This window comes from Thunnus albacares, chromosome 4 (assembly GCF_914725855.1).
Source record: "Thunnus albacares chromosome 4, fThuAlb1.1, whole genome shotgun sequence".
NCBI lineage: Eukaryota > Metazoa > Chordata > Actinopteri > Scombriformes > Scombridae > Thunnus > Thunnus albacares.
In genome coordinates, this window is record NC_058109.1 from 37,034,873 (window position 1) to 37,060,231 (window position 25,359).

The 25,359-nt window shown below is 38.3% G+C and overlaps 1 protein-coding gene and 1 long non-coding RNA gene across 3 annotated transcripts in view; both read left to right on the plus strand.

Moving 5' to 3' along the window:
* optc (opticin) overlaps positions 1-24,654 on the plus strand; it is a 47,520-nt gene extending 22,866 nt beyond the window's left edge. The window contains exons 3-7 of one of the 2 annotated variants that reach the window (XM_044349475.1): positions 6,402-6,549; positions 21,168-21,326; positions 21,429-21,631; positions 22,969-23,064; positions 23,365-24,654. In XM_044349475.1, the coding sequence (XP_044205410.1) occupies positions 6,402-6,549; positions 21,168-21,326; positions 21,429-21,631; positions 22,969-23,064; positions 23,365-23,532 (774 nt within the window). In that variant the 3' untranslated portion in view covers positions 23,533-24,654. The remainder of the gene's footprint in view (positions 1-6,401; positions 6,550-21,167; positions 21,327-21,428; positions 21,632-22,968; positions 23,065-23,364) is intronic. The other variant, XM_044349476.1, reaches the window with a different exon arrangement.
* On the plus strand, positions 16,077-18,296 carry LOC122981000. Its single transcript, XR_006403137.1, has 3 exons — positions 16,077-16,681; positions 16,898-17,058; positions 17,838-18,296. It is a non-coding gene; the product is annotated as an uncharacterized LOC122981000 (long non-coding RNA).
* Positions 24,655-25,359: the final 705 nt, after the last annotated feature.

Below are 25,359 nucleotides of genomic sequence, written 5' to 3' on the forward strand. Positions count from 1 at the left end.
CACCATGTAAATTTCATGTCAATCGGATGACATTTGTTATATAAGGCTGACTTCCTATTGCCATTAAGTGGCACTATGACTGTGACTCAATATGAGCATGTAAATGTATTCAAGCCTGGACTCTTATCAAACATGAGAAAACTGGGGCTGATTGGACAAAGCAGAGTGGAGTTACAACATTTGCCTGTTTAATGCAATTAAACATGTTTTGGGCAAAATTCGTTGGCACGCCATGCCAAGGGCACTCCATGAAAATTAAAAGCTTTGCAATTTAACATTGCAAAGATCTTTAGATGTCACCTACCAAATTTGAAGTCGTTTGGGTTAAATCTCTAGGAGAAGTTTGTTAAAGTACAACGCCTATCAATGGCTTCACTTTACGTAAAAAATGCAAAGTAGATCCACAATGGTGGACTTCCTGTTGGCTTTAGGTTTAGAGGAGTTTTTTAAAGTCTTACATCTGCCTACCAAATTTCTTACATCTATGTCAAATTTGAAGGTGGCTTTGAATTTGAAATTTTCCACACCCAAATCTAAGACCCATATCAGATATCAAGTTACTCCACTTCTGATGCATGTGCAAAGTTTCATGAGTTTTCAACCACCCCATCATCTCAAAAATGCTAAAAGTAATTAGGGGGCACTATAGAGCCAACAAGCCACGCCCAAACCCAATTGCGATACTAACTGCAATACTCGCTACTTCAAACAAAGGTGCAAACTTTTGTGAGTTTTAAGGCATCCTAAAGGCCTCAAACATGTGTTCGTACAATGAAAATTGACACACAAAATTCAAAATGGCTGACTTATTGTCCAGCGAAAAAATTTGAAAAAAAATAGGTTTCATGACCAGAATGATGAGAGCAATGAACCCACCAAATTTCATTAACCTCCAAGCAACTTAATCCCAACCTGGCCATGCATTTGAGGGCGCTATGGAGCCTGATGGCCACACCCGAGCCGAAAATGAAGCCAATGCAGAAGTGCCAAAAACTGCAGTTCCTTGAATGGCCACTTGAAGCTGGCTCCAAAAGCGAGTCATTCCCCATAGACTCCCATGTTAAAATGCCCAACTTTACAGCAGAAATAAACATGTTTACAGCCTGAAACAAAAAACGGTTTTGGTCTCTAGAGCTAATTTCCCCTTTCATGACAACTGTACGGGGGGTGAATTTTTTTTATAACTCACCTGTTTAAATTTTATTAAGCTGTAAAGTTATGCATAATGAAGGACATGGCTACTTTGAGTGACAGGTCCGCCAGCCGCTAGGTGACTTGTTTCAACCATTTCAACCATTCGGCCTGCCTCTTTGCCCATTTTTGATTGGCTGACAGTTAGGCAGTGTCACGCACTGCCAAGATGGCGATGGCCAGAGCGGCTTGCTTTGAGCTTCAAAAGTGCTCTTCAGAAACCAACAGGTGACGTCACGGTAACTCCGTCCATATTTTTATACAGTCTATGGTATTATGTTGATAATGATGAGTGCAATGAACCCACCAAATTTCATGCACATCAAAGAAACTTTGTTCCAATATGGCCCACTACAGAACTTTGCAGTTTTCACCAGTTCTGATGTGTATGCCAATTTCTGTGAGTTTTTGAGCATCCTAAGCCCCTCAAAAATGCAATGCCGTACTAGAATCACAATTATAATTAAAGCTGCAAGCAGCGATGAACGGGCCCTTGCATCTTGTACACGTCGGAGGGAGAGGACACCGTGGTATCATTATTAGAGGTCTGTTGACACAGCTCTGAATTGTCAGGATTGTCAGACACTGTGAATGGGTAAAATATTGTTTTCTTTGTGCAGTATGTGGTTCTGGAGATGAATTATTAGAAACTGTTTACACATTTGATGAACGATGTGTCATTTAGGCCTTACTTCCTGTTGCACATAGGCAATACTCCATAAGTGAAATATTAATGCAGAAATACATTTGCCAGAGGGCAAATGACACCAATACACATTTTCATGAATATTGGACATTTTATGTAGGAAATAACTATCACTTCCTGTGTCCACTATGTGGCGCTAGAGAACACCAATTTCAATTCAGTTCAGTTTTATTTATATAACTCCAAATCACAACAAAAGACATCTCAGGACACCTTTCACATAGAGCAGGTCTGGACTGTACCATAGACGTTTAATTTACAGAGACCCAACAATTTCCCCTTGAGCAAGCACTTGGTGACAGCAGCAAGGAAAAACTCCCTTTTAACAGGAAGAAAGCTCAAGCAGAACCCAGCTCTTGGTGGGCGGCAAGGGGTCATCTGCTTTGACCTGTTGGGTTGAGACCAATAATTATTGATTGTATTTATTTATTGGAACATCGTACAGTTTTTAACATAAAATATGCAATGCACTGGAGTTATTTCAAAGTTAATTTACATCCGCAGTCCCCCACAATCAAAACATACAACAGCACAACAACAAACAGTACAAAGCAAAAAACACACAGAACACACCATACAAAATTATTCTGGAGGATCTAATAGAACTTACTGAGCGAGTGTACACAAAGTCACATAGTGGAGGAGGTGCCAAACCATTTAAAATCTTATAAACTAGGCACAAATTTGAGAATAACCTAAAATTCTCAAAGCTCGGTAAATTGTTATTTCTCCAGTACCCTACAGTGATGGAAATGCATTGGCTTTTTGTCCGGAGTTTTTGGAGTTTGTTTGTATGAGGACTCCTTTCCAATGCAATTGTTAGCTTAGCAGCAGCTAACTCAGCTGTTTTTGCATGACACAACGGTGTCATCTGCATACATTTGTAGTTCTACATCATGACACTGTTGATGGAGATCATTAATATATAGGTTAAATAACAGGGGACCTAACACTGACCCTTGTGGAACACCCATTGTGCACTTCATGTTACTGGACAGTGTGTCACCAACTTTAACACATTGTATCCTATTAGATAAATATGAAGACATCCATGCCAGTGCTCTAGATGAGAAGTTAAATTTAGAGAGTTTCGATATTAAACATCATGATTGACTGTGTCAAATGCTTTACACAGATCTAAAAATACAGCACCAACTACTGCTCCTTTGTCAAGTCTTGATTTAATGTGCTCTATTAAGTGCAAGGTAGCAGTTTTGGTGGAATGATTTGCTCTAAAGCAAAATTGCATACAAAATTGCTTGCATACAAAATTGCTTGTATTAAGAAATGTTGTCAGTTGTTTAATGACAACTTTCTCAGCAACCTTTGAGAGTACTGGCAGTATACTTATTGGTCTGTAGTTACTGGCTTCAGGCAGTCTACAGATTTAAAAATAGGTGTGACAATGGCACATTTCCAGTCATCAGGAAAGGAGCTGTGTTTAAAAGACAAGTTAATTAAATGAGCAATAGGGGGAGTTAAAACATCTTTGTGTGATTTGACAAACATTGTGTCAAATTGAAAAGCATCTCTACTTTTGGAACTTTTTAAGGAGTTGATGATTTTGTTTACTTGTAACTCATTAGTCTCTACCAGCTCAAAAACCTGGCCTGTAGCATATAGATGCTACAGGAACAATATCCAGTTTCCTTTTCGTAATTTTTTTCCCTAACTCATATACAGACTCAAGAAAAAAAATATTAAAGACAGAAGCAACAGTAAGATGATCTTCAGTTAACTTTCCCTGTACTTTGAGTTTAAAATATCCTAAAAATTTTGGGTTCCTCCTTGTGACATTATTGATGTTTTTCCAGATCAATTTACTGTTGCTTTTTGCCTCATTCAAAATATTGATATAAAAACGAGATTTAGCTTCTCTTAGCTCTTGGATAACTTTGTTCCTCAAACCTTTATAAATCAGCATGTCAGTGTCTCTTCTAGTTTTAATTGCCTTCCTTAGTGCAGCATCTTTAGATTTCATTAGTTTTCACAAATTCTCATTAAACCACAGTAAATTGTTTTTTAGATTTTATCTGTATCCTTACATGAAATTTTCCCTCACAGAATTGATTCTGTGAGTAAAAGTATCACAGCCATAGTCCTGATCATCAGAGGACAGTACATCATCCCAGTTCAAGCTGTTCAATTTCATTGATAAATTCTTCTTGCTTATCTCTGGGTATGCATTGGAGGATCATTGTCGTAGTTGCCTTCTTTTAGTCAATTTTCTCGCACATAGGGTTAGGTTATGATCTGATAAGCCAGTGATTGAATTATAACTTTTAGTTATTCTTTCTGGTTTGTTAGTAAATATCAGATTAATTCGTGTACTGGAGCATTTTGCAATCCCAGTTGGGCCTTTTACTAGTTGTTTTAATTGAAATTTCTCTGTGATCATTTTTAGTTTTTTCCTCTTAGTTTTATCCTTCCAGTTCACATTAAAATCACCCATAAGTAATAATTCTTTGTTGAGATTGCACTCTTTCAAGGCTTCTGTGAGTTGATCATAGAAAGTGTCATCTGCAGAAGGAGGCCTATAGACACCTATGATGTTAAAAGACATTTGTTGGGATAACATTTTTTTTCATCTCAACATATTCTAACGTGTTACCTGCATTGTAAATCACACGTTCACATTTGATGTTGACTCACATTAAAAAGCACCCCTCCTCCTCTTCCATCAGGTTTGTTTCTTCTGAAACATTGGTATCCGGGCACCGTGAACACACTCACAGGAGTTGTTTGTTTCAACCATGTTTCAGACAGCCAGAGAAAGGCCAGATTTGAGTCAGACACAAGATGAGTTAGTTGATTGCTCTTTGTAGTAATGTTTCTGATGTTAAAATGTCCACCGAATGGACATATCAAGGTTTTCACAGCCCAGTAGCGAAAAGTTATTCAGTGAGACGTAATGCCTTGTGTTAAAAAAGCTTAGTCTGTTAAGGGAGAAGCCTGGCTAAGAAATTTGCCTCTCATTTGTCACTGGCACCAGAGGAGTCCCAGACACACTTGGGCACAAATCAGCATTGAAGTTCTGCAGTGTTTCAGGGGTCACTGGTCCAGGATTTAGCGGAACATCTCTGGAGAGCAGGATCAGCATACATCATGTTGCTTTGTATCACTTATACACCACACCATGTAAATTTTTATGTAAATCTGATGATGTTTGTCACATAAGGCTACCTTCCTGTTGTCAGTAGGTGGCAATATGACTATAACTCAATATTGACATGTAGATGTGTTCAGGCCTGGACTCTTATCAAACATGAGAAATTTGGGGCGGCTTGGACAATGAAAAGTGGAGTTAAAACAACTTCCTGTTTAATGCCCCAAACGCGTTTTGGGCAAAATTTATCGGCACACCACAGCAAGGGCGTTTCATGAAAATTAAAAACCTTCACAAGTTAGCATCACAAAGGTCTTTAGATATCACTTACTAACTTTGAGGTCAATCATGTTAAATCTCTAGGAGGAGCTCGTTAAAGTACAATGTCTGTCAGTGGCTTCACTTTGCCAAAAAAAATTAAAATTTGATTAAAAACGGTTGACTTCCTGTTGGAGATAGTATATGGCTCCAAGAGGCTTTTTAAAAAAAAATCTGTAGATGTTACATCTGCCTACTAAATTTCATACATCTAGTCAAATATAAAAGTGGGGGCTTTGATTATGAAATTTCCTGCCCTTTTGCCACATCCATGCCCAAGACCTATATCAGATGAAAGTTACGCCAATTCTGATGCATGTGCAAAGTTTCATGACTTTTTGAGCATCCCTAGCACCTCATAAATGCTAAAAACAATTAGGGGGCACTTTAGAGCTGAAAAGTCACGCCCAAGCCCACTACTAATTGAAATATTTACTAATCCGACCAACAACAAAGTTTCGTGATTTTTCACGCATCCTAAAGGCCTGGAATGTGTTCATAACACAGAAAAAATGAATACCCCCTCCCACAGCAGCACTTAACCAGGTTATCAAAAAGTTTTATGTAGAAAAAGAAACTACATCTACAAACTGACTGAGCCTACTAACCATTTGTTATGTTTTTCCTATTGTTGCTTCACTGTGGTGTTCTGTTTTCTGTGCAGAATGATGTATGTGTAGAGTCTGTTTTCACATTCAGCTGCTGAAGGAGGAAAGTTTTTGTGCTCACCTTAAATTTCAGTTAAGATGTGTACCTACAAGCAGGATTTGTAATCACAACTAGTTTGAACCCAATCATTATCCAGTATGCAACTTACAGAGGAGTTGGAGTTGTTGGAGTCTTGAATCTTTTGGACTTTGGATTTGGACTTTTCAATGAAGCAGAAGAGCTCATGTTTAGTAATTAAACATCTGAAATAAAAAAATATTTGCATATTTATAGATTCTGGATTTTTCAATGAGAGAGAAGGAGGAGAAGCCATTTTAAGGATTTTTAACTAATTGATTTACTTTTTAAATTTTTTTTGTGTCTGGATGTCTGGATGGTATGGTAAAAATGTCTATATAATCCAAATGACAGATTGAAGTGGGCACTGTAGCTCCAGACACTCCTCCGCCTGAACACCACGAGGAGGAGGTGACCCTGCCCAGCCAGCCCACCCTGCCTCCAGCTCCTGTCACCCTGGACTTCAAGGGACCAGGTCTGTTTGGCCCTGAGACTGGACTGGGTATGTCAAAGCAAGGACTGGGTCCTTATTTATGTACACAAATGTTTGACAATCTTTAATGTTAAAGGCTCTACACTGTTCCCTCCATTCCAATATATACAACAAATGCAACAGAGGAGCGGAGGGCAATGACTGTAGGGGGTGTGGTCTCATGGCTATGTAGTGTGTCACGCGGGAGTGTCAGTATGTGGCTATAGCTCTGCTGTTTATCGTGATTAATGTTACCGTCATCAGCCCTGAATATTTTGTTAAGCTCTGAATATAGCACAGTTACAGATATTTCTTTTCTCAACTGGCGAGATAACAGCGGCACTGCCATGGCAGCAGTGAATGGGGGTGAAATAATTCATCCAGGAGTAGCTGCAGTGTGCACCAACAACCACCAGGTGCCATATGTGAGTAGTCCAAATGCAGTGTCTGCCTGTCTCTCTGGAGGGTAGTCAATACAAAATGGAGACCATGCTTGGCAAGCAGATACGACGGGGGAACAGAGAAACGCTGTGAAACTTTTTGCGAATTAGTCACAGCACTGTTATATTTTTTGCTGGGCCTGTACAGTATACTTATATTACACAGTGTTAATTTCATAATGTTATGATATTTAAACCAACCATCCATCAACACAATTTAGAATATATGAAACAGAAATTTAACACCCAGGGGCCAGATGCATAAAACTCTGTGTCTATTCATGACTTCAACTGTGTGTACACACAAAGCCAGAAATATTCAGATGCATTCTTTTCATCAGATTCATAAAGCTGTGCGTATGCATGGTTGTTTTATATATCTCAGTCATTGTGGAACTACACACACAAGTCTCATTGGTACACCCACAATGAGCCATAAATGGGTGAAGACACGTCCTGAACAAGCTGTCTTCATATCAACATGATGCCTGGTCCACCAGTCTGTACAGCTGTCAATGAAACAAACCAGAAATAAAAAGTGCTGTTTCACCGATTGTGTTGCACCGGTGAGGTTCTCCAACAGCCAAAACAGCTGTCATTATGCATGACCGTTACGCACAACCTGTTGTCACAGGTCAGCTGTGACACACAAATTTCAGCTTTATACAGTGGAATTGTTTGTAATAAATCAGACTTAGGGATAAATACTGAGCTCCATCAGAGTTGTTAGGATATTTTTATTTGAAGTAGCTTAACGTCCAAGTTATCTATAATAATTTCTCTGTGCTTTCTCTTCTAGAATGTAAGCAACTGAAACATAACCTGATTTCACCTCAGGATCAATTAAGTATTTCTGATTCTACTTACTACAGTTAATTACTTGAATCCTTAAGTGTTTCACATATTTCTCAAATATGTGTCATGCTACCTTCTCATAAATACCTTCAGTTGTACATCTTTACTATAACCAACTGCCCTACAATGAGGGGTTATTACCACAGCCCCCCACAACCCCCACTACCACAGTGAAGTTGGCTTTCACATGGACATGATAATGCTGCTATACAAATGTAAATCAGCCATTTAAAGGTCCAGTGTGTAGTATTTAGTAACATCTAAGAGAACAGACTTGGTAAAAATTGAATAGATTATTTATAAGTATATTTTAATTAGTGTCTAATCAGCTGAAAATAATAATTGTTGTGTTTTTGTTACCTTAGAAATAAGCTCTTTATATCTACATGGGAGCGGGTCCCCCTCAACGGTGGCCGCCATGTTGCATCGTCATGTTTCTACAGTAGCGCAGAACGGACAAACCTAACACTGGCTCCAGTGAGAGCCTTACGTGTTTTAGATTCAGTGGGCGACTACCGGAAATGCACCGGTATTAAAACCAAGAAGAAGAACGGACTAAACATTTTGTATTGTGAGACGTTTTTGAAACCAAAATCTGATAAATGGAGGATCATAATTATTTAGAAAATCACAGGAGCGTGAATTGTCGTCGTCAAAGAAATAAAAACACGAAGAAGCTAAACGAAATCGGGACAAGCAACGGCATAAAACGAGGATAAACCCAGATGGAAATCCCTGATGAGATAAATATTTGCAGACTAACGCGGAAGTTTCCTGTTTACTGCTGGACAGGTAAGAGTGTAATGTATATTTATTTTGCCCAGCTGGTAATGGTTCAAAACCTAGATGATGTACAATGTTTATTAGCAGTACATTAGTTTTCCTGAAAAGAAACACCGCCACGTAACGTTAAACATTAGCACAGTTTAGCCTCAGTTTGTGCCTCTCACTGAGCTGGTGGTCTGACAAGAGACAACAGGGAGGAAACGTTGTGCTAATAACCCAACGATTTATTCATTTTCTGTGGCAGTAAGACAACACATTGACTGATAACTAAGATATTGTGCTAAAGACAGTAAGTGAGAGTAATGAGTTAGTGTGAAAGATAAACTGAGAAGTCTGCTCATCACCAAGTTAATACATCCTGTGAATATTTTTCACAGTGCTCCATGATTTCATTGTTTGCTCCTAATTTGTCATTTAGGAGCACATGTACACACTGGGGCAAGGGAGGTTAGCTTATAGTCCAACACAAGTAACATTTTCCCCGTTTCAATGTTGAAAAACATGTAATTTCTACCAGAGTTTTAATTTTACATGTATCAGTCAGAAGTAGAATTTTTCTGTTATTTATTTTGGTATGTTTATCCAGGCCAGCCAAGGATACCAGCATCTTAGGATGTAACATAATGTATTACAAAGGTTTGTGATTGTGTCATAAAGCACTTGTTTTTTGAGGTTGCTATTGTTTCTCCAGCTATGAGAGAGGTCCCGCAGCATCGATGCATGGTTTTGCCTTTATCTTCATCCTGAGGTGACTGTGTAATAGGTCAGGGGTAATTCACCATGTGGCATTGGACCATGGGAACTTGTCCCGGATCCTCCAAACACAGCAACTGGGGATGACAAGTCGATGCTGTCAATAGATGAAATGTCTATAAGCAGCATAACGGTACTCCCGGTTGTCATCCCCAGGCTTCCTGGTTTGGCTTAATGCCATAATGTCCTCCCAGTACCGCCTGTGAATGCATAAAAAGCATGTTCAAGACAGTACTGGGAGAAGTGCAAACTCACACAATCTGCAGGGTCCTGGCCACAGCATTTCCTCTTCCGGTCCGTAGGCATGTCTGTACAGTTACGACAAGTACACCATAGTACCCCTGGCACTCCAGCAAACGGTGGGACACCATGCCTGCACTGATGCATCATCAAGGCATCAAAAATGAACATGTAACGTTATCCTGCCAACGCTATCTCGCTATCAATAATGCCTAATGTCAGAATAAAATAACGTAAGTTTTGTTTAGCATGACATTGCTAATGTTAGCTTGTATTACCAAAACAATAAAACACTCATAATTGCTATCTTACTTGTGAGCTATAACCTATAATATTATAGACTAAATAACTAAATACATATTCACCTCATCGCTTGACTTGTTAGACATGCTCGTGGACGACGACATCTTCAACAAATAGCCTCTTGTCTTTGAAGGCCACTGTAGCTTCTGGAACCTCTCCAAAGCGGCAGAGTGCTTCAGTCTAGAAACTCACCGTTAGAGGCCGCTAAATACCACACATATTACACACTGGACCTTTAAGGTAGTAGGGGCTGTGACTCTTGTTCTACATTTAGGAGCTCCAAATATTTAAAATATGGAGAACCAAAAGTCAAGTTTACTAATTTAATTTGGTTCATTTTTTTAAAAATTGTTTATACTGCAGGGGTTGCTTATACTCTTTTTCTAAAAGGCACTCACTCCATTTTAAAGGAATATAGTGATCACACATAAGAAAACGGGTTCTTATATTTACACAAATATGCATTTATCGCTTCCCAAGCTCCCCACCTTCCAAATGAAAATTACTATATTTATAGAGTTTTTCTCTATAACCTAACTATAATGGACTAAATTGAAGGTGAATACATTGATACATTGATACATTTGATTTAATTTGTTCCGTCAATATTCAATGATAAACCAACTCCAAAATGCTCTGGATGTGTAGCTATCATTCACAGAAAACCCCCTGTGTCTCTTTTGCGTTCATGTCGACAGCAACATTGAACACAACAGCTGTTAGTGTGGTGCCAAAGCTTTGTGTCCATCCTGTAGGTCTCGGAGGCTGCTCCCTAGAGTATTTTGCTCTTAATATCTTGTGATCTTTTTAACCCAAAAACATGATCTTTCCCTAACCCTAACCAAGTGGTTAAGTGCCTAAACCTAACCAGATCTTAAACACACTGTTGTCACATTATAAAAAACAAAAGTAATGGCAGTGCATTAGTATTGGATATCAGACACTGACAATGTTAATTACCTGAAAAAAATACTTTTTATATATTAGAGGTCCTCTGCTAAATTCGGCGTCATATTTCAATCAGTAAAACTCAGATTTAACAAATCAGCCATAATAAAAATGTGTGAAATGTGTTGTTAAGGCAAATGAGCATTATCTGGGAAACATTGCATTTATTCACTTTACATGGAGGTAAAATTAATACAGAAATATTTTAAATGTTGGCAGAATGAGTTAGTGTCTGTTTATGAGAAATCATAAATGATCTTTTAGAAGCAGTACAAGTTTACTGGTAACACACTACACTATTACACTATTTAACTTAAAAGCATTTCCAAACAAGCAACATGACAAGGGAGCCTTGAATTAAGACATGACAAACATAAATTGCCACACACACAACTCAAATATATGCGGTGCCAAGCTACAAGAAAGATAGCTCACTGCAGTCAGTCAGTTTCCTCTGCAGTTGCTTCACTTCTGGTGGACTTATTGAGCAGAAATACAGACAGTGCCACTCTGCCATTGCAATTACATTGTGGCCGGAGGGGGTATTACCCTAAAATCCTGTCAGCAAGCAGATAGCTCGTGGTCTGTCAAGTGAAGCCAATGCAGAAGTGCCTTAAACCATGATCATGCATGGTTAATGTCACAACAGCAGTGAAAGATTGTCCACTGTAAATGCTCAAAAGGGTTGCTTCACTTCATTAAAGAAAACAACAAGGCAAAGTGCAATGCACATGGGAAGCTAATTAGCTGTAAGTCAGGTTGCACATCAAATTTGACCAAACATTCAAGGCAGCATGGCGTCGATCTAAAAGAATGTTCAGTGTTTGATGTCATACAGCCTAGCCCGAGTGTGTCATCAGCCAGCGCTAGCAGCTCACTACAACTCACGCTAATGCAAGTAAACCGTCCGAAGTATATGAAGTATAGTGAAGTATAGTTCATTTGCAGTTCACAATGTATAATGAAAAATCCGATTTTGGGGGGTATTTCCTAATTTCATTGTTTTAAGATGTGCAATGCAGACTGTCTGCTTGTTCCATTATCCAACTTGTAGAAAGAAAATTGAAACCGTAAGTTGAGAGCTGGAAACAGAGACAGCTCGCCTTCAAAGTAAAAGTTGCATGTGTGTTGGCTGCAGCGGTCAATTTAAGGAGAGCTCAACTTAATAAATACACAAATAGCCTAAATAATGAACATAATTCATAACTTCTTTTGCACACTTTGGAGATGAAACTATGTAAAAGGAAGCAGAGGCGGCAGAACCAACCCGGGGATTTCTGCATGAGGTACATGCAGCATGTGTTACACAGATGCACTAAGCCGCTGCAGACATTAACATTAAGTACCGGTGAGTCCTACTTAATGTGTTTGTGATCATGTTGTGTGCATGACTTTATCAAGTTAACCTCTCCAACCAAACACTGTTTAAATTGTTTACTCATCCACCAGCGTAGCTAACTGTTAAATTCAGAAGATTACCAATGCTAGCAATGCTAATTGATTTTTAAGTAAACTAGCTACCTGTTGTAGCTAACAAACAGCTGTTGTATGCTAATGTTACTCCTTTCTTATTATCAGCTGTTTTGCACATCGTTTAGATTATTTGTTCATCTAAGTCTGTGTGAAATATCTATATTTATGGGAGAAGTAAGTTAACTGAACTCTCTTCAGTCACATATGTAAGGATTAGGGGTGTTTTGACATGCATTTTTCATTTATTAAGCTCACAGATGTGTACAGTACCAGCAATGTGTTTGTGCATGCAGACTACAAAGTAAAGAAATGTTCTAAATAGCCAATGTGCTGAAGTACAGATAAATTACAAGAGAGCTATCAAATATGTGTCTTTCTTGAGCAGTTTTAGCAGTCATATTACAGTTTCCTTATTAAAGATTTGTGGTGCACAACTTAACATTACGTATGTGGCTCTACTGGAGTAGACAATATGTTGGAACCTTTTCAGGGAATTTTTGCCTTAATGTTTTTCAGGTCTACTCGCTCACACCACCACACTGGCTTCCTTCACATTGTTCACCTGTCACTGGCTGGTAAAATGTACCAGCACTCAGTGGCATGGAGATATATGTAGTAAAAGTTTAAGTAAACAGATTCTCACTGAATTTACTTAATTTATTGAAGACACCTGTTTTAAACTTTCAAACCTTTTTTCTTTTATTACAGAATTTCCAGAGGACCAGAGTAGAGACCTTGTGAGACACCAGGGAAGACAGCCAGTGGATGGAGTGTCGCTCACCCTGAATGCTTTTGCTGGGGTTTCATGTCTGCTTTCTGTGTCTCTAACAGTACCTACCAGTTTTTCAGTGCAAAGGACTAAGACACACATGGTGCTGGGTCTTTACAATTATCGAAAAGTTAATAATAAATTAAAGCTGCAAGCAGCGTTGAATGGGCCCTCGTGCCTCCGCGCACGTCGGGCCGCGGCGCAGTCGAAGGGCTTCTGTCACGGGCATGTAGATGTCTTCAGACCCAGGCTGTTTTCAGACAGTGCAAGAAGGAGATAAACATCACTTCCTTTGTCCACTGTTTTGCCTGCTGCTGGGACTGCTTCGCTAAAATTTTTTAGGGGGTGTTATTCAGCCAGTTTGTTCAGGACAGACTCTTTTCAAACATGTAACGTTTGGTGCAGACTGGAGCATGTACAATAAAGTTATCACAACCTCTTCTGTCAAGACGAAGCATCAAATCTCAACGGTGTGAGGATGAGAATTTTCTGCAGGGTGAGACATGTCTGTCTTGCTCACACCTGTGGCATCAAAATTATGCAAGTTTTGGGCCCATTCACTTGAATTTCAATTAGTAAACAGAAAACTGTTGATGAGTTTGTGTGTAAAACAAATTGATTTCCTGATTTTCATCAAGTTTATTTTTAGAAAAGTAAAGACTTTTAACCCACATGACCTGGTCAAAGTTTGATTGAAATGTGTACTGTCAGGTGTGGAGAGACAATAAGTAACTGCAGCTGGACACAGAAAAATACTCATATATTTGAATGGAGGGTGTGAGCAAACCGCTAGGTGCTCGGGCCATAATAAAGGAAAAACTGCAGTACAGAGCTACAAATTTTAGTTTTGATTTTATTTTTCTGCAGCACTTTATCACTAAACTGTCACTCTCACTCACTGAGCTCCATTCAACCCCCACACCCACCCACCCCCCTCCTATTCTCTCTCTCTCCCTCTCAGTTGGAGAGGAGAATGTCACTCTTCTTGTGAAATATCCTCATAAATCCCATGACTTTGGCCAAATACTACATTAAAAATCACATTTTTTTGTAGGAAATTACATTGCAAATCCATTGGTACAGGTTTCAAAGTGGTCAGACTTACCATTCAACGCTGCTTGCAGCTTTAATTTAGAATTTGGATTAATCAGTGATTACATACACAGTCTGTCCTAATTCTTCTGTTAGAAAGAATGCATAGATGGATAGATGCATTTAGGATGCATATAACTGACAAGATGATATCAGTACAAACAACTGTAAACAAGAAATAAAAAATCCAAGACACTTTGAGTCCTGAGTGTCTTTAATACATTTTAATGTGGATGATTAGAGGAGATGGTTAATTTTTGTACAGTAGACACATGAAACATGTACAGTGGCTTATACAGGTCCCATAAATTGAATTCTTCATCATAAATCATTGTGGTATTGTTTTGTTGGATTTGTATTCATCACTGATGGTGTTGGCAACACAGTCTAATTCTGTAAGTAAAACAAACAAAAAAAAAAAAAAACGCAACAATTCATGAAATAAAGTTAATCTTGCTTGTGTATTGTGCCCCCTTTCTGCCACTGTTAAAAACCTATTAAAATGTTGAATGTCTTAAGTAAGTGGAGGGAGTTATAAATACCCACTAACTCAAAGAAATAATGTGTTGAATGATGTTTTTTCTGCTTTAAAATCAAATAAAGGATGTGTATTGTTATTAATCATGGGTGGTAATTAATTGCAATACATTTGCAGTTAGTACACAAATAATTGATTGTTACTTGGAATTCTCACTTAATTAGCTCAGTAAAACATTATGGCAACCTGAAACTGTCTTGTGAAGGAAATGAAGTTCTCAATTTACATTCTAATGTTTCAGTTTGAGGCGAGTCCCCTGAACACTACACAAAAAACATGGCTACACTCACAATATGAAAACCACATCTACGTCTGCAATTTTCAGTAGTCATAGTGAGGTTGTTGGACTGCTTTCAGAATTCCTTGTATCACGTAAAATGTCATCACATTGTTTAGGTGTTATCAGACATGAGTTGTATATAAATACAACTCCATGTAAATTACCAGAAGATTTAAAGTATTTCAAATGTATAACAATAGGTGATAAGATGCTAAGAAACTTGAATTTGAACAATGTGTTAGTTACACAACCTGTCCAGTGTGACCCGGAGAGTCTAGTATGTTGAATGAGGAGAGAGGCAATTACCCTGATCCCATTTCACTGCAGAGATGCAACCAGCTGAGTGTCTTGGTGCAAGTCGGTAAGGTTAGTATATTTATCAATGTTTCAATGTACAGGGGACAAATCCCCATCAAAACTGTATGATGGTATCACTACTGTATGTATGATGTACACATTTATACTGAATTGTTTCAACACTTCACTGAGTCACAAAAATCCAACATGCTATACAGTACAATGTATCACTGAAAACATTGTGACCTTCCACTATTGTGAGTTTAAACAATGTTTGACTGGTTTAAAGTTTTACATAAATGTGGGAAGCATTAGGCCAGTTGAATTATACTTAGCCTGTTCATGTTGATCCTCTGTAGAGCAGGGGTGATGAGAAAGAATTCATTAGAAAATGAGGGATGTTTGCAACACTTGAGGCCTGCTATATGATCTATGACATTAAATAATGTGTGATGTCTGTTAAATTTGTTCTCTAAAATGCTACTCATTCTCCATTAGGAAGGCTTCGAAATTGCAATAATTCTCTTGACAGTATATACAGTGCTGCTTGATAGTTTGTGAACCTTTTAGAATTTTCCCTATTTCTGCATAAACATGAGCTAAAGCATGATCACATTTCCATGCAAGTCCTAAAGCTAGATAAAGGGACATCAATTAAAACAAATGAGAAAAAACCTTACACTTGTTCGTTTATTTATTGAGGAATATGATCCAATGTTACATATTTGCGCGTGGCAAAGGTATGTGAACCTCTTGGATTATCAGTTCATGTGAAGGGGAAATAGGAGTTGGGTGTTTGCTGCATTTACATTGAAAACCCCTGGGCTGGTTCCGCCACCTCTGCTTCCTTTTACATAATTTTATCTCCAAAGTGTGTAAAAGAAGTATGAATTACATTAATTATTTAGGCTATTTCTTTTTTTTTATTTAGTTTAGCTGTCGTTAAATTGACCTCTGCAGCCAACACGCTTCAAAACGTGTAACTTTTACTTTGAATGTGATCTGTCTCTGTTTCGAGCTCCTGTTTCAATTTTTTTTCTACAAGTTGAATAATGGAACCAGCGGACGCTCCAGCGCGCTGAATTGCATTGCACGTCTTAAGACAATGAACTTAGGAAATACCCTGAATACAAAGTGAAAAACTGCAAATGAATTATACTTCATGCACAGACATAAATGCTTAAAGGTCCAGTGTGTAATATGTGTGGTATTTAGCAGCCTCTAACGGTGAGGTTCTAGATTGAAGCACTCCGCCGCTCACCCCTATCCTTCCTAAGACTTTGGAGAGGTTCCAGAAGCTACGGTGATCTTCAAAGACAAGAAGCTATTTGCTGAAGATGTCATTGTCCACGACAGCTCCAAGCATTTCTAACAAGTCAAGCAATGAGGTGAATATGTATTTAGTTATTTAGTCTATAATACTATAGGTTATAGCTCACACGTAAGATAGCAATTATGAGTGTTTTATTGTTTTGGTAATACAAGCTAACATTAGCAATGTCATGCTACACAGAACTTATATTATTTTATTCTAACGTTAGGGATTATTGATAGCGAGATAGCATTGGCAGGATAACGTTACATATTTTATTATCCATTTGCAGAGTCAAGTACTGGAGGTTAAAGGGAGAGGAAGAGGGTGAGGAAGAGGGCAAGTTAGCGGTTCTGCTGCAGGCAGGGCCAGGCGAGGGAGGAGAGCAAACACCGGCACCGCAGAAGCAGGGGAAGAGGCTGGAAACCCTCCAAAGGGACCGAAGCAACTGAGGTTTGTGACGTTATTTATACAATTATTTTATTATATTCCTACCTGTTCTGCGTGATATTAAAAATGCCAGTATAACACAAAGTGGTATTTACATAGCAGCTCTGTGCTTTACATTACAGTAGTCTGTATAGTTTGATGTATTATCAGTGTAACATGAGTCAGTAGCCCCTTTTACACAGCCCGTTCAAGGCGGGAATACTGCACCGGTAATCCTCCTCACTGTTCTGTTTAGCCCGTATTCAGACCAAATCTGGTGGGGCAGCGTACAGCTGCAGGGTTGAGGGGGTGTGTGGGTGTGTTTTTGCTTTAGAAGCTAACCGCTGTGAAACAATAAGAAAATAATGTTTATTGATCTGATTCACCGGCTTCCTCACTACCACCGATCACCCTCCAGCTCACTCAACCACAGCTGCTCTCTCTCTCGCTCGTCTTTTTAAAATGAGTCAGGAAGCCGACAGAAAATTCTAACTTTACTTTTAATGTTATCAAACGAAGAGAAATGTCCTCCCCTTGGATCCTCTTTGTGGCTATATTGCAGGTTCTCTGTATAAAAGAGGCTACTGAAAACATCAGCAACACTATTGAATGATGATATAAATACTATATAGGAACAGTATTGAGCAGCAATGTTTTGACTTTTTTAAAAAATCATGTTACTGTTGTAGACATGTTTGGGAACACTGCACAGCCTACAATCCATATTCTGCACTACCATTACCATATTTCCAACATATGAAACTTATAACCTATAAAGCCTTATCTGTGTTTTATTTTTTCAGAGACTTCTTGAAGAGATGACCTTGGAGGAGCACAGGCAGCTCACTAGCGAACTGCTTCAGAGGCAGCCAGGGCTTGTTTTTGATGCCTTGATGATGCATCAGTGCAGGCATGTTGTCCCACCTTTTGCTGGAGTGGGACCAGGGGGACCATGGTGTACTTGTAGTAACTGTACAGACATGCCTACGGCCAGGGAGAGGAAATGCTGTGGCCAGAACCCTGCAGATTGTGTGAGCCTAATACTGCACTTCACAGTTGCTGTGTTTGGAGGATCAGGGACAAGTTCCCTGGTCCTCCAAAGATATCACACTGGTTTCACACCTGGCCTCTGAGTTTCCCTCCAGGTCCTCTGGAACGTCTACACAGCATCTCAGGTACTCACACACCTGCCTGTTCATCATCAAGGCATCGAATCATCAAATATTTATTTGTTACATTTCTGATACTTTATTTATTTTACGCTTGTTCTATACATTTTCTATATTTATATATATTCTGGATAATTATTAAACTCTTTGTTTATATATTCACATTTGTTCAACTTAAATGTGCAAGTTTACCAATAAAAGATATTCATCAGATGTGCTGTGATAATTGCAATGATAAACATATTAATATATACTTATACAATGACAGTACTTCCCTGCAGTGTCAGTATATTGTCATTCACACTTCCACCATTAATTTATATTTTCATTATTTATATATTATAAAGCAACAGAAGACAGTAGTGAAGTTGGAATACCACTGATCCTCAGAACAGGGCATTGTAGAACATGTTATGGATTCATTTTCATTGCCACTTCAGGTTATGTAAACTGTAATTCACTAGTTTGAACCACAAAATAAAAATATAAAAAACAACACTAAGAATAATAAAATTTGTAATAAAAATATCTTTTATTTAACAGAAACATTTTTGGGCATCCTTTTCAATCTGGACAATAAAAGGATAACATAAACATGCAGCTTTTACTTTTCAAACAAACATTTTGACAGCTTATTCTGTGTTCTTCAGAGTTGACTCTGATAAAGACAGAATAATCTATCAAATCATTAGTCTGAACACTAAAAGCAGTGTGATTAAACTTATCCGATCACCTTCCAGCAGTCAAATTGCTGCATATATAATAGCTGACAAGGGTCAGACCAATACCACACCAAAGGTATTCAATTTACTGCTCTGGATGAAGATGCTCTCATGGCAGGAACAACACCCATGATTCACTGTCACTACTGTCGCTCATCTGCTCCAGGAGCTGTGTGTAGAGCAGCAGCTGCAGGGAAAACTGCTTCTGTGGAAGACAGTACCATTACACAACAAGTTAATTTACTATTTCATACATTTTATGCAGTTGTACATGTGGAACTAGTGCTATTTAACCAAGAGTAGGACTTACAGGGTAAGTTAATATGCTACATAGGCAAACAAATGTGTATCACTTACCTCTCCTGACTTGGTCTGCAATACTTCTGATATGGCGAGTGCGAATGTCACAGACATGGTGAATAATGCCGACCCACAGTGCCTGAGAAAAATAAAACAGCACAAATGACTGTTCAAAAAAAAACTGTTCAACCTTATTCCATGCAGATTTTCATCCCAACAACAGACTAGATCAGATTATTGAATTGATTAACACACTTTCAGTCAGAGACAAGTAGCTATTCAGTGAAATCAACTTTTGTTGTCTTTGGTTGTAATGAAAACCTACATACTCCCAGCCATCAATGGCACATGGTGAAATACCCACTTTACATCACTTCAGGATGAAGATAAAGGCAATACCATGCATCAATGCTACAGGACCTCTCTCATAGCTGGAGAAACAACAGCAACATCAAAAAAATAAGTGCTTTATGACACAGTCACAAACCCTTGTAATACATTATGTTACGTCCTAAGATGCTGGGATTCTTGGCTGGCCTGGATAAACATACCAAAATAAATAACAGAAAAATTCTACTTCTGACTGATACATGTAAAATTAAAACTATGTTAGCAATTACATGTTTTTCACCATTGAAACGGGGAAAATGTTACTTGTGTTGGGCTATAAGCTAACCTCCCTTGCCCCAGTGTGTACATGTGCTCCTAAATGACAAATTAGGAGCAAATAATGAAATCATGGAGCGCTGTGAAAAATATTCACAGGATGTATTAATTTGGTGATGAGCAGACTTCTCCTCAGTTTATCTTTCACACTAACTCATTACTCTCACTTACTGTCTTTGGCACATCACCAGAGCTAAATATCTTAGTTATCAATCAATGTGTCATTGGGTTATTAGCACGTTTCCTCCCTGTTGTCTCTTGTCAGACCACCAGCTCAGTGAGAGGCACAAACTGAGGCTAAAGTATGCTAATATTTAACGTTACGTGGCAGCGTTTCTTTTCAGGGAAACAAATGTACTGCTAATAAACATTGTACATCATCTAGGTTTTGAACCATTACCAGCGGGGCAAAATAAATATACATTACACTCTTACCTGTCCAGCAGTAAACAGGAAACTTTGGCGTTAGTCGTCTGCAAACATTTCTCTCATCAGGGATTTTCATCTGGGTTTATCCTCGTTTTATGCCGTTGCTTGTCCCGATTTCGTTTAGCTTCTACGTGTTTTTATTTCTTTGACGACGACAATTCACGCTCCTGTGATTTTCTAAATAAGTATGATCCTCCATTTATCAGATTTTGGTTTCAAAAACTTCTCACAATACAAAATAATTGGTCCGTTCTTCTTCTTCGTTTTAATACCAGTGCATTTCCAGTAGTCGCCCACTGAATCTAAAATGCGTAAGGTCCTCACTGGAGCCAGTGTTAGGTTTGTCCGTTCTGCGCTACTGTAGAAACATGACGATGCAACATGGCGGCTACTGTTGAGGGGGACCCGCTCCCATGTAGATATAAAGGGCTTATTTCCAAGGTAACAAAAACACAACAATTATTATTTTCAGCTGATTAGACACCAATTAAAATATACTTATAAATAATCTATTCAATTTTTATCAAGTCTGCTCTTTTAGATGTTACTAAATACTACACACTGGACCTTTAAAAGAATAAAGATGAATTAAGATATTTTTGTTATCTAAACATTTGACCTCTTTTTTGACTATATTGGAATTAAAGCTGGGAATTGATAAGAACCGGAATCGATAAGCAGAATTGGAATCGTTAAATTCAAACGATACCCAACCCTAATTAACATCATGTGCCAACATAGACCTACATACAGTGTGCATTAAAAGATGATTTAGTATGTAGTTACCCTTTAAAATTTTGTGTGGCTGTGTGCATATGTGGTACAGCTGTCTTCTGTCTATGTGCAGGAATGCCTACCTGCCTGCTGTGTGTATGTATCGGAGGGAGTGTGTATTGTGACGACGCCGGACTGGATCAGATCCCACCCCTGCCCAAAGACACCACCCATTTTTATGGACGTTTCAACAAGATCCGACACCTCAAGAACACAGACTTCATCAACCTCAGTGAGGAATCAGTTTGGAGACTGAGGTCTACTGTAAAGTCTCAAATAAAAACTAATATTCAAATAATGGCAGATATAGACTATGTTTTTGTTTGTTTCACAGATAAGCTGCAGTCCATTGATCTAACTGGGAACCAGATCTCAGAGATGGATGAGGACGCGTTTCGCTCTCTGCTGCACCTCCAGCAGTTATTGTTGGCTGATAACAACCTGCAGATGATTCCTGAGCTGCCAATCACCATGAAGCGCATTGATCTACGCAACAACAGGCTGATCAGCCAGGGGATGCACACAGAGGTATTCAAGGTAGACCCCCTGCTTATATGCTTAGACTTTTAAAAATCCTATTTTAATCTTTTTTTAAAAAAAAAAAAACTGTCACTCAACCCATTTTACACAGATCTGTTTATCTGTCAAAGGAAGTACCACTACCACCTGTGAAAACCAGTGTGGACAGTAACTAAGTACATTTTCTAAAGTACTGTACTTAAGTAAAAATTTGAAGTACTTGTACTTTACTTGAGTATTTCCATTATAATTAAATAAATATTGTACTTTCTACTCCACTACATTTATTTGACAGCTCTAGTTACTTTTCAGATGAAAATTTGACACATAATATAACAAGCTTTTAAAATACAACACATCGTTAAAAATTAAGCAGTGGTTTCCAACCTTTTAGGCTTTTGACATCGTACAAAAAGCAGCGTGTAGTCGCGGTCACATTTCAGATGTCTGAGTTGTTTACAGCTCCACCAAATAGTGATTTTTCCCTCTAAACTTTTCACATGGTTTAATTTCAATAAATGTTCAAATGATCCGGTATTTCACCGGAAATCAAAGATTTGAGGAAAAGTTTGAAAACTGAAAACAGATTTGTGTATCAGAACTTTGTTGTTTCTTCTTTCCTCTCCCATTAATCGTCTTTCGACACCTCAAATTTATCTGGTGACCCTTTGGAGGGACTTAGCAGCAGCTACAACAGTAACATGCTGGTTACACATTGATGCTTCAGTATTAATAATCTAATGATGTCATATATAATAATATATCAGTCAGAGGAACCAAACCACTGCTTTTACTGTAATACTTCAAGTACGTTTTGCTGCTAATACTGTGTAATGTACTTTTACTCAAGTAGGATTTTACTTGTACTTTTGTAGGATTTTTCATGCAGGACTGTAATGGAGTATTTTTACACTGCTGTATTGGTACTTTTACTTAAGTAAAGGATCTGAATACTTCTTCCACCACTGGTGAAAACAATTGTATAATGTTATGTCTTCATCTATATCTAAATCGTCTGGAGGTTTGGGAAAAGCAGGGGAGGAAGGGAATTATCTGTTATCCTGCAGGAACAGTCTCCTCCTTTTATTCTTCTTGCAGAAAACAGCTTTTATCCTTGGATAGTTAGAGCATAAAATGCCCCTCTGGATCAACTACAGTTGATCCAAAGGGGCATGATGCAGACCACTGATTACATGATGGAAAACATTGAAAATGTGAAGAAAATGTAAAGACAATAAATTGTTCAAGATGTAGAAAGTTGACAGTCAGTGGGTGTTGTGCTCCCTCTTATGGATATTTTCATGTATTACTTTTTTGTTATGTGACTGTTTCCCTTTCCTTTCTTCTCTGTGCAGGATATGAGCCAACTAGAATTCCTCTATCTGTCCAATAATAACCTGGATTACATTCCTACACCATTGCCACTGAGCCTGAGAGTGTTACACCTGCAGGTAGGAGCACAGACATCTATTGTCTCTTCTTTAATGTCTCTGAAGGGAAATGTTCTGTTTTCTCTGCATTAAGATAAAATATGGTAAAATGCATAATCATAATAAACATAATCCAGACAGCAAAATCATTTCCTCAAAAACCTGTTTTGAAAAGCAATTAGTAGGATAGTGTGAGGTTACAACAGTGATGAATGAAATGATGAAATAGTGGCAAATGCAGAGTCAACAGTAAAATGTCCAATGGCTAACACTTTAAATGTAAAAACATTAACAGCAACTTCCTTGTGCCCCTCAAATCAGAACAATAACATCCAGTCTCTGCATGAGGACACCTTCTGTAACCACCATGACCGCAAGTTTATTCGGCATAACTTGGAGGACATCCGTCTGGATGGTAACCCCCTGAACATTAATCTGTTTGCTCAGGCCTATATCTGCCTGCCACGCCTGCCTGTAGGGAGTCACTGACAGCTGCCGGACACCAGGCTTGAAAACACACTTAAAAAAACACACAAATAATACTAGAATAAAAACTGTTTAGCTGTAATATCTATAATATAGATGACGTGGAATTTGAAGGCCATACTGATCCAAATGTTTTAAACACTCAGCACTTTGTCTACATATTCAATGCCAATTTTTATGCCAAAAACATGTAAAGTCTGTGGGAAGAAACAGCATGACTGAAACTGATATCATTAAAGCTGCATTAATTGTTTTTTTGGCCACTGGTGGGCAGCAAGACAAGCTGAGGACCACAACAGTAACATATTATCACCTTATAAAGTTGTATATGGTTAACATGTTGGCAAGTTGCCTATTGACAACCAGAGACACAAAGCAACGTCAGCATTCATTGCTAGGACACAGTCCTGCTTGTGTCCTGATGAACAGATTAACTGCTAAATAGTCCACTATGTTCACCAGCTAGTCACTAACTCTCTGTCTGCTGTTTGGTGTTGAGTTATTCACTGAAAACAGCTACCTGCTGTTGCAGCAAATGAGGTTCTTGAGAGTTGTGTTTATGGGCCTGAATACTGAAACCAAGAGCAGAAAGAGGCTAAAAAGCTTTGAGGGGAACTGTAGTGTTGGTGATAATTCTCTCTGGGTTCATTCTTATAAGTAACCTTTCACATTAAGCAGTCTTTGATTTGTTGTTAGTATAAAAATATTAATTAATGCCGCTTTAATTATTACTATTTTAATGTGGGAAGAAAGAGAAACAAGTCTCCCCTTTTAACCATCTGAACCCTTGACTGTTTTTGCTTAGTTTTCTCGCCTAGGCCTTTATTTGCAGGCATATGGCATAATTGTTACATGAACATTTCTTAGCTCTGTATATTATACATTATCCTTTATTTCTTTAAAGAATATGTTGGCCTGTTCAGAAATACCATCATATAGCATGTCAATGATAAACACATTTTCCAGGTCATCTTTTGTGAAAAAATGTAATTGTTCTTTTTTCTGAATGTTCACAGGTTTTTAAGACATAACCACAAACAACTGTATATGAATGGATAGATGAGTGTAAGAATTGGAATGAAATGCATTGAATATGTAAAATGACATAATACAGAATTTCATGGATTTTGTCACTCCTGTTCTTCTTGTGATTTCCATTTGGAAAGAATATGTTTTGAGTTTTGGCACTGCAGATCTCATGACGGGATGGTGGGTGGGTGATGCAAACAGGAAGTGCAATGTGCCTGGGATGTATTTGGCCCAGGGGATGTATGCCAGGTCCTCCAGCAAGATGGCAGTGTAACCGGATAATGGGCAAAACCTCCTTTACATTTATTTAGGAAAACAGCAGCTTAAAGTTTATTTACACAAGTTTATACAGACTCTCCTACTCAAGATGATTTTTAGATCTGTTTTAAGCTTACTTTAACAAAAAAAGTGTAATCTTCGATATTCTGAATCTGAACCGAAAATTTCATGGCTCTCAACAACAAATGCAAATCTACTGCCACAAACAAAATTCCAACAAAGACCCCCAGCAAGTGCAGAAAAATGCTTATGAAAATATAAAAATGCAATAAATGAAAGAGCTGATGGTCTACAGGCGGAAAAATGGCAGAAACAATCAACAGGGTGGACAAAATAGAGCTAAAAATCCATGAAGTGGAAAACAAGATCCAAGAATTGTCAATGTATAACCGACGCTGGGATTTGTGTATGTTTGGGTCAGCTAAAGAGGAAGGAGAAAATGTTTGCCAGGAAACTGTGCCAGAGCTCAAAAGTAAACTACCAAATATCATCTGCAGTGTCCACTGACCTGGTTGCCAATGA